A 16,070-nucleotide genomic window follows, 5' to 3' on the forward strand; every position below is an offset into this window, starting at 1 on the left:
AAAGGAGAGGAAGATACCTTGTCCCCTGGCTGACCTGGAGGGAGCACCTGCCCACCCGTGGACTACCAGGATATATTCTGATCACTACACATCAACCAAACATTTATATACCAAAGCTCATATGTAGGGATTAAAGGAGCCTGGCAAATATTTATCAAGGTTCTATGCCTAGTGCTGTGGGTCCCTCCCTCATGACAGTGGGGTAGGTTGGAAAGTCTGATTCTCTGCGGAGCTCACCACCTAGTGGAGAACCCAAGGCTGCTGGGAGTGGAAGGCCATGACTTTGGTCAAGGGCAATGCTATGTGGCGACCTGTTCCACTCAAGAGACAACAACCCCTGTTTGCAGAGGGCAGGACCTTTCTGAGGCCACTTGGAAGTTCCTCCTCAATGCCAGGCCTTAAGAAACAATAAAAACAGCCTTTTGGAGATTAACAATGAGAAGAAAGCAATAAAATGAACTATGAAATTGAATTAAGAACAGTGAAATTGTCATCAACTTAAGTTTGTTTTTAACTTTTCCTTATTAAGTTCAATGAAAGTTTTCCTTAAAGTCATTCCCATCTTTTTGATGTTCTGACTCAATCTTTTTCTCTGCTCTGGAACAAATTTCACCTGTTAATTTCCAGGGAAACCAGCCCTTAAAAATGGACTAGATTCAGCATATGGACCTTAACACTCTAAATTTTTACAGGCAGCAGTATAATATTGTTTTAATATTTAATTTTGAGATTTACATAATATCTTCCCTCCAAAGAGCTCAATATATTGCAATATCATAAAAGTCCTTTTCATATTCAAAGATTATTCTTTATGCATGCAAATACTATACTTAACCAAGGAATAATGCAAATTAGGTGATGTGTTCAGAGAAATTGGTGGGCTGGGTAATTCATGTGTGGGAAAAGTAGCATCTCTGAGTGAGTTTAATTGTCTAGGAACTTTGAAAATGCCTTAAAAATGGGCAAACTATAGGGGCTTGTGATGACTGACAGAGTAGTGTAGTATTTTTTAAATAAAATTAAGTAACGGCTTGTGTCTGTGTTGTGGGCACAGTGTATATGTTAGTGTTTCACATGCAGTTGGCACCACAGGCCATACATGAACTGTGCGCAATATAAATGCTGCTGATGCATCATACAGGGAAGGGAAAAGTGCTGCATCTCCAAACACATGATGAGGAAAGACAGTCAGGCTCCTCTGAGCGGCAGGTTGATCCTATGTCAGGTATACAGGTTCTGTTCCTTCCCTGCCGTCTTCATTAACCCCTGGAACACAGATTTCACTGCTCCCCTTTCTGGTGCCTACTCCTTCCTTGAAGAGTGGCCAAACCAATATCTGTCATTTATCTGATCTAGATGACATCAGTCCCAAACAAAGGGACCAGGGGCCTTGGAAGGAAACAGCCTAGGGGGGGAAAAAAAAAGCCCAGCAAATTGCTGTCTGGCTCAGGACATATTCTCAGAAATTATGCTCATCTCCCAGTCCATCACATGGTTTGCAAAGTGATTTTCTCTCCTCTGTCTCATTTGCTTGTCACACAGCACTAGGAAGCAGGTGCCAGTCCTCCCATCTTACTGTGGAGAAAGGAGGGATCACGGCAATTCAATGAACTTGCATGAGTCATGTGAGGAGCAGAGAGAGGGGTCAACCCCACATCTCCCCTCCCCACTGCACAGCTGCCACCATGAGCCCAGGGGTCAGGGAAGGTGACTGCCCCGAGGGGGGATGAGATGGTACCACACAGCACACTCACCCTTCAAGCTGGGTAAGTCAGATTAGCCCTCTGAATCAGAGGCTGCAAGCCACAGCCAAAAGGCCAAATCCAGAATTGGATTTGTTTGCCTCTCAAGTGTTTTAAAATTTTCTAATTAGTTGTCAACATTTTTAATCTGGATTTTCAGCTTATAACATCTGGCAGCGCTGGGTATGACGCCACTTGCTGGAGCTGAGTAGGGGCTGCCCCTGTTCTTCTCTTCAACTCCCTATATAGTCCCCACCACTCCCTCTTGTGTGACTCCTGGCTCCGTGTCGCTCCTGCCATTACCTGCCTGGCCTCATGGGTCTTTGAGTGTGTTCTCTCTGGCTCAGAGGCTCCCAAATTTACTGACTTTATTTGACCACACTACAAGTTGATTTTATAGATGTGCTGGTCTGATTTGTCTTATGTATTTTTTCCAAGATTTCCTCTGAGGTTGTCTTCCCCAACTCTGACACTCAGAGTCTAGTTGGCAGAAAAGAGAAGTAAAGTTTGTCATTCACTTTAATTCTCTCTGACAGCCAGATGATCCGGCCATCAGTCTGAACCTGGGGCCAGGTGCCGGAGAGTGATCGCAGAAGTTACTGGTGATAACAACCTCTCTGCAGATCGCTTGGCCACTGGAACAGAGAGAGTTCCACCTGATCTGGCCTAGTTTAAACTCAAGGCAGCTGTATTCAGCGCAAGGCTGCACCCCTAAAGACCTCACGTAAATCTGAGCTTGCATAATTCATGACCAACCCTGACCAAAGGTGATGGACATTTTTTTGACACCTAAAGTGGCCCAGCTACGTGGCAATAGCTTAGAGGGAGCTTACAACCTACACAGCTCACCATAATGCAACTTTTGATCAGTCTGAGGATAAAATGGCCACAAAACTGAGTATGAAACCCAGAAACATCATTTGCTGGCTGTGAGATGCTGAGCAAATTCCAAAAGCATTCTGACCTCGGTTTCTTCATATGACCCACATCAGTTTTGTAAAGAACTTGGTAGGGGCTTGGCACACTGGAGGTGCTCAAAAATGGTAGTCCTCTGCCTCAGCCTATGGGCTGCATGAGAATCCCATCCTGATACTCTCCGAGTGATACAAGATCCTTGAGTAGTCTGACTATATACTTGACTGGGGTCATCACAGAAGGAAATGAAGGCTTGTTGGATCTCAGGATGCAATAGACCCTGTGGTGTCCCCCAGTCATGCTGGTTCCGAGGGAAGAACTGTACCTAATATGTATCCAATGGACAAAAAGATGACTACAAAATCTCCTTAGATCAAAACCCTAGGGTCAAGAGAAGCCTACTGGCTTTGTGACCACCTAGAGGGCTGGGATAGGGAGAGTGGGAGGGAAATGCAAGAGGGAGGGGATATGGGGATATATGTATACATATAGCTGATACACTTTGTTATAAAGCAGAAACTAACACAACATTGTAAAGCAATTGTACTCCAATAAAGATGTTAAAAAAAAAAAAAAAGAAAGAGAAGCCTACTGGTGACTTTCTCTGATAGACTGATACCAACCATGACTCTTTTTGTCGGGTAGCTAAATCAGCTAAGATGAGCTGCCTGCCTCCGCTGGGCAGGGCTTATGAGAGCAACACGATGCAGCACCAACGTGGCACATCTGGGCAGCCCCAAGGAAGGAGAGCATGACAATCCTGCCTCTACTGGACAGTAAGAATGGCACACACAGCCACAGATGCTGTCCACAGCTCCTAAACAAAGGAGGAACCAGCCCAGAGCAGTGAGCAGCCTCCCAAAATAGAGTCTCACATTCAGATCAAGCCCAAAACCCTTGGCAGACAACTTGTCCAAACCCTTCTCTCATGTGACCCTGATATCCATCATCAGGATCCAATTCACCTTGGAACAACTTGTACCCCTCAACAAACACACGCCTATCTCCCATTTTCACCCAGAGGCAGGGGGAAGCCTTTCATGGCTCAGCGTCACAGAGAAAATTGTGGAAGGGTAATCAGCCTGAACACTGAGATGCCATCCACTCAGCCGGATGGCACTGGCTGTCTCTGAAGAACCCCTCTGTGCTTGGAGGCTATGATATGGGGAGCCCAGAGGGACTGCCCACCTTTTAGGGCAGGAAACAGAATGGATGCCCTGCTGACCCTCCTTCTAATCCCAGATTTCCCAAGCCCCTCAAGTCTCTGCTTCCTTATAGGAAAAATGGGAACAATAATGTACGAGTCACAGGATAATTATGAAGATCAAATGAGTCTGTATATTCCAAAATTGTCAACTCAAAAGAGACACAAACTATGAATAATAACTATTACTCAATCAGGACCCACTCAATAGTCCCCCCACCATTTCAGTTTGGGCTGTTCCAGGCAGGGAATATATACGCAGTAAACACTTAACAGTTGATTTAATGATTGATTCCAGGACGGCTCTTGGTCAACTTCTTTACCTGCCGTCATGACCCAAACAGTAGGACAAACTCATGACCCAAACAGTAGGACAAATGTGGCCACAGGTACTGACAAGGGTCGCACCATACCTGGAGGTCCAAGGGGGAAGGCTGACCTGGATCTTGCCCAGAGTGGAAGAGCCCAGGGCTGCTCTGGAAAGGGGACAGGCATATCATGACTTCTTGGTGATACAGGGGTTCATCCACCTTGTCTCTTAATGGATCTGAGTGAGTCACTAGGGATTTTATGATGCCTGTTATTTAGTCTCTCTTTCATCCCTTATAAAATCTGGGGCTTCCATTCATGTTTCTAAACTCTTCTTGCAGAGGTACAGGCTCGAGTGTTTATTTTGAAATTTCTCATCTTTTTAAACAAATATCTGTTTGTGGAAAGTAACTTGCATTCACATGTGGACTCACCAAACAGCACCGTGCTCCTCAGAGCCCCACAGCCCACGGATGAGAAACCACTGGTTAACTTGACCTTTATTTTATAATAACCATATGCCACCAAGAAGCACTTGCAACCTTACCTTGTTGATTGTAAACTTTTCTGACACCCAAATTCCAGAATTTCCAAAGAGAAATCATAGATTGGACAGTGACAATGGGGCTGGGACTACAAAATCAGGGAAGGTTAAGAATAAAGGGCCCATGAGAGGGCGAACAAAGGGCATGAGAAATGCTCCTGGAGGGGCCAACGGGTAAGGACAGAAATAAATATTTTGAATATTGGTAACACAGGGTCCCTTGTAGAAGCCCTGGTCCCTCAGCTCCACGGCAGCCTGAGAAGGTGCAGATGGCAAGACAAGCAGATGGGCAGGTTCGGGAATAGCAGGGGAAGGGAAGGGAGGGGCAGAAATCAAAGCAAACCAATATAAGTGGCAGGTTTGTTCACACATGCTTAGAGAGAGGGAAAAGACAGCCAAGCCCAGCGTAACATGACAGACTGGAAGGATTATTATTCCCAGAAGCTGGGACACTAAAATATTTCAGCCAGTTTTCTGCCTTAAACTCTCCAAGGGAAATACTGCTAACAAAGGCTGCTCATGTTATGTGCTCATCATGATGCAGAAATTACCGTTCTCTTCTCTTTGAGTAAGACGGGCTGTCACAACCTTTGTCTCCATGGCACTGGGGCTGTGGTCACCAGCTGGAGGCTTCCACACTTTCACTCTTATTTTCTCACTACACACGTATGCATGTAAACACGTGACCATACGCATACATACAAACACGCACACACGAACACACACACGCTCACAGCAACAACGCAGCCATCTGGATAGCCATGCTCTCCGACGACACCTTTTTTTCTTCTCAGTTCTGACAGCTTAAACCCAAGAATCATCTGTCATCAAAGATGCCTGGTGTTAAAAGAGGTAGAATGAGTCTCGGGATGGGGAGAGGAGGAGTAGGAAAAGATGGAGAAGAATAGAAGAGGTCAAGAATTGGGGGCTATGTGGAGGGAGAGGGAGCAAAAAGAAATGCTCGGGTCCTGCTATTCCGCTAACAAGCTGTCCTTTTAGAATTTGTTGATTGAGAAAAATCCATAATCCCAAGGAAGATCATGGTCCACTGCCCACGACCCCCATCGTTGCCTGTAGACGTGATCTTCATGTCCCCTCTGCAGCCTTGCACCTTCCCTTCAAGGGGGAGATTGCTCATTTCTCTCTAGCTCCTTTGGTATTTACTGCATGTTTACAGCACACAATACTTAGCTCTGTACTTTGTGTCTATGTCCTGGAAATTCTTCAGTGATTGAGTTTCACGGGAGGAACGATGGTGTCCGAGTATCATTGTATCCCTCACAGTGTCTAATCCATAGCTTGGCACACAGTAAATGCTGAATAACTGTCTCAATAATTGAGTGAATAAATAAACAAATGCGTGAGTGCATGAATGGACTGGTTAAATGGATATAAAAAGAAATGGATTATTGCAAGGGGTGTGAAAAGTAATAAAAGGAAAAGGTCAGAAGAGCAAAAGATACAGAAATAAAGAGAAGAGAAGAAAATGTGTTCTGAGCTATGCATGCCACAGGGATGTACCAGCCATCAGGAGTGATCTACTGCCAACTATCTGAAGTCTCTATAACAGTTTAGCATTCATCTGACCAAGTTGTAAAGGAGAACGTACTGCTGAATTACATGGGTTTAATTGAAAAATAATCTATGAAGGCAGCACTGACTATCACATGATTTCTGGGAAGTTTCTTTCGCCGGGCTGGCTAATAAAGCCACACTGGCGTTCTCAAGATCGTTCAGTGTTTCTGCCCATCCACCCACCTACCCATCCATCCATCTGTCCATCCACCCTTCCAAGGACATTCGTTGAGCCCCAGCTGGTTGCAGAGCACTGGGTCGTACTCTGGCTTGGATGTACATCTTTGCTTTTGAACTGGGCACAAGAAAACCCCTCAGAATCCAGTTCATTCTCAGAGGTGAAACACTACAGCCTTTTCCTCCATGGCCACAAATGCCCATCGCCTAATACTTTCACTCCTGGGAGGAGGCCTGAGGGCAGACAAACGGGATATGTGTGGCCGAAGCTTTGTTCCTGCACAGAAGTGGCAAAGAGCCAGCCCCGCAGACAGACAGACAGGAGCACAGATGCCTGCAGACTTACCAGCTTGGTTTGTGGTGATGTTGACGGAGACGTGCTGGGGGGGGAAGGGACTTTTGCTGGAGACCCCATTGACGGCCTGGATGTCAAAGGTGTAGGGGGTGTGGGCCCACAGGCTGCTGATGGAGACACGGCACTCAGTCAGGCCCAGCTGCCTGGGCACGAACTCTACGTTGTCATCGCAGCGGGAGCAGCTCCGGCGGTCTGCCCGGCACTTCTTACAGATGATGTTGTAGGTGACATCATCCCGCCCACCCGTCTCCCGAGGAGGGTGCCACTCCAAAATGATGGATGTCTCATTGACGATGGATATGACATTGCGGGGACCTGATGGCACACCTATAGGGAGACAACGAAAGGACAGTGAGGTTGGATAGAAGTTTCCCCAGCATCTCTCCATTTGTCTTTGGTGTGTTCCTACTCTCATCACATACACACATCCCTTCTCCTCCCTCAGCCCCCAATCTCCATGCCTCAATCCATTCTGAGAAAAAATGACAGAGATGACAATCTGTCTCCCACTCCCCTTTTAGTCATCCCCACTGGGGTTTTCCTTCTTTGAATCATGTGTGCCAAGGGAGAGGAGGATGGAGGACTTGGGTACAAGCCCTTCTGTTCGAAGGACCAAGCTACATCCTCCAGGCAACTTTAGTATCAATAACATGTATGTATATTGGACTCTTATTGGATTCCTTGTCTTTTCTTAATTGGTGTAGAACTCAAGGGTTGAGGGATAGGAGTGACCCCTCATAAGACCCAACATATCCAGGCATCCTGCATAAAATCTCATACAATCTGGGATCTATGTGGCGTGTGCATGGCATTGGGAGTGTTTTTCTGTAGGATGGGCTGTCAGAAGACCTGGAGAGGTGAATATTCACATTGCACAAGTTTTGGTGCATGAAGTCAGGAAATTCACGCAGCCACCATTTTTGACTCCATGACACTAGAAGAACACAGGGGTTTGTCCCAGACCCTCTGCTAGCTACTTTGCATGCATTTAACATGCCCCCCCACCCCAAGAACGCTATTGGGAAGGTACAATAATTAATTCAATTTTATTGAAAGGGAAACTAATGCTGAGAATGGGGACTGGCTATAGATCATTTGGTCTATGAGAACTAAAATTGGCATGGACACCACATCTGCCTGATTCCAAAGCTCACGTTCTTAGCTATAGCCCTGTGCTGCCTGTTAGTGAAACTATCTTTTCCTACTAAGGGAAGAGCTGGCCTTACTCTGATATGACACTCCAAGAGTTGGCAGTCAAATCTATAAACGGACAACAGGACATTTGAACAGACTGCCTCTCCTACAAATCAGCCTGGCTCACAGGGACTCAAGGAGGGCAGCCTCTTCCCTCTGGGAAGTTCTGCCCATGGCTGCTGGTCACACTCTGGCAAAGGCGGAAATGCCTTGTTGCAAAACTCTAGAAAGCCTGGTCCCTAGTAGGAGGGCAAAAATGCTGCCGAATTAATGGCCGGCCGCAGTCCTGAGCATTTGGAGATTAAGTTGGAGAATCTCCTGCCCAAGAACAGAGCAGATCACAGCCTCTGGCTCCCAGGCTGAGCTCTGCTTATCTTCAGTATCCACCTGATGGAAATGGATTCCTCCTGGAAGCACGCCCCCCCGCCCCTGCCACGAATGGTGGGCCGGCTGGAGCCACCGCTCTGGATAGTAATGCTTTCAGAATTCACGCACGTGACTGTCGCCAGCTGAACGAAGACTTGTAGGGCAATTCATGCTGGAGACAGGAATCAAATGCCAACACACAGAATGAGGAAATAACAACAAGGTCAGGGGGCATCAGGGAAGGATTCTGTGTTGAATCAGTCAACAGCAAGCAGCTAGAGCAGAAAGCAAATATTAAATCGGATTGTATGAAAACATGAAAGAAAATCAGTACTGTACTATATAAAGCCCATTAGGCCTGAGCTAAAGCACGACTTTCATGCATGCTTGTGACAGGGCAGGATTCATGAAGCATTTTTACTAAAGTCTTGCAAATAGTGTCCAAGAATTCCCCACCCATGTGCCCAGGGATGAACATCCACCTCTTTGGGAATCAGCACACAACTAGTACTGGGCGGGCAGTTGGGACCACGCTAGGTGGGCTTCTACAGGTCGTGGCCAGCCTCATCTCACACTGCACTAGTCACTAAATGGCCATATCGGCGGGTGCCTGTCTTAGACATGTCTGTTTGCTTGCACCGATGACACTCAGACCACAAGCTCCCAGTGGTCAGTGGCATCCCTGCCTGTCTCATTGTTACAGCAGACAGCCTAGCTTCAGCCACAGGCCACTGTTTCTCATGATCATAATAATTACGTTCACCAAGCGCGTGCTCTATGCCAGGCATGGGGTAAATCCTTTAACCATGTTATCTTGCTGCATCCTTAGGATATCTTGAGGCTATCACTCAGAAAGCAGCCTTGGGCGGAGGAGCAGAGACAGGTACCGACAGGGAGAGTGACCACTCACCCTTGCCACCCTTTGGAGACCTCCCCACTTCAGTTACCTCCTCTCTCCCTTGAACTTCAACTTCACCCTCTCCCCTAACTCCACCTTATCCCCTTAAATGTGAATAAGTCATTGCCATTTTTTTTTTTTTTTTTTTTTTTTTTGTGGTACGCTGGCCTCTCACTGTTGTGGCCTCTCCCGTTGCAGAGCACAGGCTCCGGACGCGCAGGCCCAGCAGCCATGGCTCACGGGCCCAGCCACTCCGCGGCATGTGGGATCTTCCCAGACCGGGGCACAAACCCACGTCCCCTGCACTGGCAGGCAGACTCTCAACCACTGTGCCACCAGGGAAGCCCAGTCATTGCCATTTTAAAACCAAAATATGGTCACCTGGCGTTTCTTTCTCTATATTACATGTCCTCTATCTACTCTCCAGCCAATCTTTCCCAAAGCGGAGTCACCCTTTTGGGCCTCCCTCTCTCCCTGCTCAGCCAGCTGCAGCCTGGTTGCTCTCCCACCCCACCACCATGCCTGCCTTTTTTGGCAGGGGGGCCCCTACTTGAAAAATCCAGGGAACACAATTCAGTCCTTACCTTCCTGACAACTCCCTGTGTGGTCACCACATGTGGGAGCCCAACACACAGTCTGTCCGCTTATCTCTTTTCCTCTGATCTTTCCCTTCCTCTATAGCTCCACTGCCTCACAGTGATGGGCCTCGTCAATTTTCCTGCCCTATTGCAAAGACTCCTAACAATTCTTTAACATCACTTTCCATCTCTCCTATCCATTCTCTCCTGCCAGGGTGTAAGTTCCAAACGTACATGGGATCATACTGTTTTCTACTCAAACCCCAATTATTCAAAAGTTCAGCCTCCTTTCCAAGTCCTTCAGGTCCCCATGTGGTCTTGCTGTTTTTGATCTCATCTCTGGCCCCTTGGACCTTAACCCTCATATTGTAACGAACAGGAAGATTCCTGTGATGTCCTGTGCACACTAAGCTCTCTTTACTTCCGCCAAGCCTTTGCACTGTGCTTTCTCCTCTGTCTGGAATTCTTTTCCTCCTATCTACTTGAAGAACTCCTGCTCACCCTCCAGATCCAGCACATTCCACCAGGAGTCATGCATCTCCACGCTGGGCTTCCATAAGCCCATTTCTGGATGCCTAACTCAGAATCCACCATTGCACTGTGATGGGCTCTTCTTATATGTCCTCACCATGCTGTGGCCTCCTGGTGAGCAGGGGCTGGTGGCTGGTTAGTCTCCATGATTCTTACGCTCAGCATTTTGCCTGGGAGAGGCCCCATTCCACCAGTCTTCAACCTCTACGCAGTGTGCAAGGCTTCAGGTCACACGTGTGCACCCCTCTCCAGCATGAGACATGATGCCCTGTGGTGGGGCCGAGAGAGGATGCAGCAGCAGCAGCAGGGAGGACCCCGCTTGTGCCCCTGAATGGTAGAGGCTTTGGTGAGATAAAGTGGCAGGTAAGGAGCTGCCCCGTCCCTGATCCATTGGTGCCCATGGCAGCTGGGGGAGAACAACCCTGGTCAATACTTTCTCCATGTCTGTTCATTTGCTTCCCACTCAAGAAGAAAAGCAGTGGGTTTCCAAGAAGAATTTTTCAAGTTTATTTAAAAACAGGCTTCATATGAAGCAACCACCCCTCATTCATGGCTGCACTCCAGAGCAAATGCATCTGTGGGGCATGAACAGGGCTCTGTGGGAGCCGTGGTTGCCGAGTCCAAGGCTGCATAAATCTGAATCCTTTCCTTCCAAGGAGCAGGAACAGACATTAAGAGCCTTCCCTGGAGAGCAGACTCAGAGAGCTCGGAGAACCTGCACGGTGCCTGGGCTCCCAGCACATACTTGTGGAAGTGACCCAAGTCTGGGCCACAAACGATGGCTAGAACCCAATTCATTATTCATTTGTTCACTCACTCACTCTTTTAATAAATACTCTTGCATTGTTCCGGGCACTTGGGAAATAGGAAAAAGCAAGCCAGACAAGCTCCTACTCCCATGGAGCTTACATGGAGAGGGAAAACTGACAGGAAAAAAGGAAACACAGAGATAAAGGAGATGGTTCCAGATGAGAATAAGTGTCAGGAAATAAAGCCATCCCCAGGCTCAGATTGCCTCCCCACAATGCTTGCTCCTGTCCCTTTTCCCACGAGGCTTCTTCCAGGCCAGGCAAGCCAGGCCCAGTGTCTGGGCAGCTAAAACAATGATTGTCCTCAAGTTTGTGCTCCATTGTCCTGATGACAAGGATGCATTCCTGCAAGTAGGCAGCCTAGTCTCTCCTGTGCCTGAACAAAGAGTCTAACCAGAGAGCAGATCTGGCCTCCAAATAAATCTCCCTAGAGGAAGTGCTAGGGCCATTTCCTACCCATCTAGGCTGCATCCCCTGGGTTTGGGGCCCTCCCCCTGCAGAGAGTATTTGGCCAGCACTGGGGTCCCCAGCAACATCCTCAGGAAGGAGGCCAATTGAGACCAGCAAACCAAAACTTTAAAGGGGGAGTGGAGAAGGAGGCCAGAGGGAGAAGAAAATCTGCTTTCTCTGTCCTCAGAAGCCCTCGGGAAGTACACTGGCAGGGCTCAGAGCCAGGGTCTCCTTGTCTAAACTCCCTGCTCTCTCGTCCGTGTCCTCGTTTTTCTTAATTACATACAGACAGGCTTTTTGAAGCCTCTCTGATCTGTTGCCACGGTTACTACTGATGAAAGCTTCCTGATGAAAGGGCTAGGAAAACTCAGTCCTTTTAAAGGATGGGAAAACTGCTGAGCTGTGATCCTCTGTCTGGGTGGAAGGAACAGGGTGGATTCTGGGTTGTAGGGATGGGTCTCCAGGGTCTTCCAGGATGTGCCTGAGAGGTTGGCTCAGACTGCATGGAGCATGGATGGCATTGGGACTTCAAAGAGTTAAGCAGAAATGATCCTTCTAGAGCCATAGGGCTAGCCCAAGTGTTGTCACATTGAGATAGAATCTCCTGCTTCTTAATGTGCTTTGGGCCAGATGATTTTCTTTTAAAGAATCGAGAGACAGGGTGGGTGGGAGAGAGTAGTTGAGTTTATTTGTAGGCATAAAGCTGGAAATAAGAGCACTCTTGAGTAATCAAAGGGAAAATCTGCTGAAGACAGGGAAGCCCCAGAAGCCAATTTCTTTATTAGGAATCTTAATAAAGCCAACATCCTGGTTTGAGAATTTAGATGTGAATTTCTGGCTGGTCCGAGGTATAGAGCAGGCAGTGTCCAGCTAACTGTGCATTGCTGCTGCCAGGGTCTGTGTCCTTGTACCCCTCCCCATGGGGAGCAGGTGAGGGTGACAATCACAGCGAGGCAATGCTCTCCTGGGAGGCTCCTCGTGCAGGCTGGAATTGAACTGCTCTGCATAAGGCCACAGATGAGGCCATCCCTTTTGTGTGCATGACCCATTGAAGAATCTGATGAGAGCAACAAAGATTTTCCTGAGAAAAATGAACATGTACTTGAACATATACTTGTTTCCAGAGACTCTGAGAGGTCTCTGAAACCAACCAACGAACCTCCTAAGTGTTCACAGCAACAAAGTTAAAAAAATATTCTCTTGTTGGCAAAACTTAGGGATGTGAACTTCTAAGCCTTAATTTTCTCATCTGAAAAATGGTAGTTTTGAGGATTTAATGAGATAGTAAGTCCAAGGAGTTTAGCTATATGGTTGGTACCCAGAAAAACTCAGTTAATGTCAGCTGCTATTATTATTAGTATTGTCATTATTGGATGATCTGGTTGACCCACTCGTTGAACTAAGATTAATCTAATTCAGCCACTTGTTCCTTGAGCAGAAACCCTGATGCCCAGACCTATGCTGACATCCATGAAGGTAAGAGGAACCCATATGTTTATTAATGAGGCAAGAACCCTTACCTACAGAGTACTGGGAATTGTGGGCACATACAGTTAAGTGTCAAAGCAAAGTGATACAGACACAAAGAGTTACAAACGGATGTTTGAGGAATGATAAGATCAATGAAGAAAAAAATTTTTAGAGATGGTGTCTGGGCATCCTGCCTACAAGATTGGAGTTGTACTTGGGGAGAAACACCCTGAAGGCTTTCCGCTCTAGTCTATACCCTCTGGGACACCTAACCCTTGCAAGCACATCCTAGGTAGAGCCCTAGTCTTGAGTATAGGGCTGTGTCTCCAGAATGGTTCCAGCTCTTTTTACCTCCTGGGCTCAGAACCTCTGTGTACATCTATACATCTGCTTTCTGGCCTTCTGAGAGGCTGTCTGGCTTTGACCAGTATCCGGTCTTGCTTATTCTCCTTCCTCCTGGCAGGGAAACCCCACCTTTATACTCCTACAGCAAACTGTGTTCTCTATGCAATCTTCCTTTAGGAGAAAGGGTTGAGATAGGATTTGTGAATGAGCCAAAAAGGACATTTGATACTCAAGACTCTTGAATGCAGAAACAGTGTTCTCATGGCTGAGAAGAGTCAAGATTTTAGTTTGGAAATATGTGGTTTGCATATTTTAATGTGGGCTGAGGATTAAGAAGGGAGAGAAAGGGAGATCAGAAAATAATATCAGGGATAGGGATGGCAAAAAAAAGTGTGTTGTGAGGGGCAAGGAAGACATGTGAGGAGTGGTCCAGGACTGGTTATCAAAAGTGATAGTACTATCAGGACATCTCTTTACTCACTGCTCACTGTGACATAGCTACTTTAAGGAACCATGTCTGAGTGATTGGAAGTCTTCCTAGGGAAGAATAAAGGTCTTTGAGATTTTATAGAGAAATAGATAGGAATCAGGGAGAAGAGGCAGACATGGAAATGGGGGCTATGAAGGTCTGAAGAGGTTTTATATATAGGCAAAGTATGCAGGAAACTAAGTCAGGCTGGTGGTTACACCTTTGCCCTCAATACAGCATACAGGGCTGAAAGCAGGATGGGTTGGAGGGTAACATAAGCCAAAAAGGGGAAAGTTTGTGAATGTCAGAAAGGCGTAGAGTTACCAAATAAACATGAGGTCAACTTCATGTTCAGCTGTGGTTCCTTCTTTGGTAACTTGTTTATTGAAAACAATGTCAAAACAAAGAACGTCTCTTTATTCTCTCTGGCTGCCACGTGTAGCTTTGACACTCTTCAGACTAAGTTCAGCTCTCTCTCTCTCTCTCTCTCTCTCTCTGTCTCTCTCTCCATTTCTCTTTCCCTCCTGAGACACCAATTCCTCTTCCACCATTCCTTCACTTGCTGTAGACTTCCTGGGAGAGATTCGACAAGAGTGACCGCTATGCTAGTGGAAAGGTTTGTGACGTGGTGTGTCATGCAGGTTCAGCACCTTGGAGAGGAGCATATGAGCCTGAGCACCCCCACTTTCACTGGGGTTCCCTGGATGGCAGTGGGCAGTTCCCAAAGGTTCTCTGTCAGGCACCAATAACACCACAATAACAAGGGTGTTCGACAGCAGGGGTTGTAAAGTTTTGTCATTAAGGGGGTGGGGTGTATACTTGCCATATCAGGAAACCAAGAGTAAGTTATCAGGGACCTGGTGGAAAGCAGTGGCATCAAATGAACAGACCGCTGAGGTACCCTCCATTCACTAGTGGAAGCTTGGAGGGGCTTGGGATCTTTGGGAAAAACTGATCAAGGATTATCTATAATTTGTGAGGGATGAGCACCAGACAATTAGAACACTGTTTTGCTCAATGTGAAAATGGTAGTGTCTGAAGTCCTGAGGTGTCTTTTCCAAAGAAGGAGCTGTGCTGGGGGCCTGAGGCACAGGACCGGAAAACTGAGTCATGTCTGTCCCTTTGTAAGCTCAGGTACGCCGGTTACGCCTCTCAAAATGTAGGCTGTCCCCCCCTGGAGAGAGGAGGAGAGGACATTGAAACCTGGAGCAGTCATGTTGCTTTACTTTTCCTAACTGCCCTCAGATCTCAATGTTCCCAGAGACAACTTTATGTCACCTTTTGAACCAGTTTAAAATGAACCCCAGGGACATAGTCTTCCTGGGGGTAGACACCTGTGCCATCTGCATGGATGTCAGGAGGACAAGGCTTTGACTGGGTGGAACTCGTTTGCTTCATGCCACTGAGTGAGTGAGTAATTTTGGTAGTTTGCCTAGAATAGATTTCTACAAAGATCATCTAAAAGATCAGAGAGATGGCTGTGGTTTCCTTTTCAGTGGAGATCTAGATGGAATTGTGAATTTCATTTTAACAACAAACCCTCTATGCAAAGTACTATCATAGGCATTTTGTTACATAACTTAATGAAATCTCATTTTCCCAACATCCCATGGTGTAGGAACTATTATCCCCATTTTACATATAAGGAAACTGTAGCTCAGAGCCATTAAATAACTTGCCTAAATCATGTGGTGGGTGAATGCTGGAATCAAGACTTGAGTACAGGCTTGAATGGTTCCAAAGTGCACTCTTAATAACTCTTCCCCCTAGGGTGGAGGCACCTAAGGGTGCAAGGTGCAAGTGTGATGCAAATGTAGCCAGGTGCTGGGGGGTAGGGGGTAGGTCCCTTGTGGAGGCAGGAAGCTCTTGTTCCTGAACCGTTTCAGTAGTTTCCCTATAGAAACAGGGCAACCGTGGTTCCAGGGCCTTGCTGAGCACGTCTGAGTCTGTTGCTCTTTAGGGTCTTGGAAACACTGGTCTTGTACTCAGGCAATTCTCCTAATCATAACAGTTAGTAATAAGAAGAAATGACTAGTCAAAACAAGGAGAGACCCCGCTGAGAGGGATTTCAGGAGCATCAAAGAACCCAGTGTTACACATTTCACCAAACACCAATGTTTGTAGAAAATAATTCTTGTT

The 16,070-nt window shown here is 46.9% G+C and overlaps 1 protein-coding gene across 1 annotated transcript in view; it reads right to left on the reverse strand.

The window, feature by feature from the left end:
* EPHB1 (EPH receptor B1) overlaps positions 1 to 16,070 on the reverse strand; it is a 432,780-nt gene that overhangs the window by 109,250 nt on the left and 307,460 nt on the right. Inside the window, exon 5 of the mRNA XM_033404128.2 lies at positions 6,813 to 7,148. Coding sequence (XP_033260019.2) covers positions 6,813 to 7,148 — 336 coding nt within the window. The remainder of the gene's footprint in view (positions 1 to 6,812; positions 7,149 to 16,070) is intronic.

This window comes from Orcinus orca, chromosome 5 (assembly GCF_937001465.1).
Source record: "Orcinus orca chromosome 5, mOrcOrc1.1, whole genome shotgun sequence".
NCBI lineage: Eukaryota > Metazoa > Chordata > Mammalia > Artiodactyla > Delphinidae > Orcinus > Orcinus orca.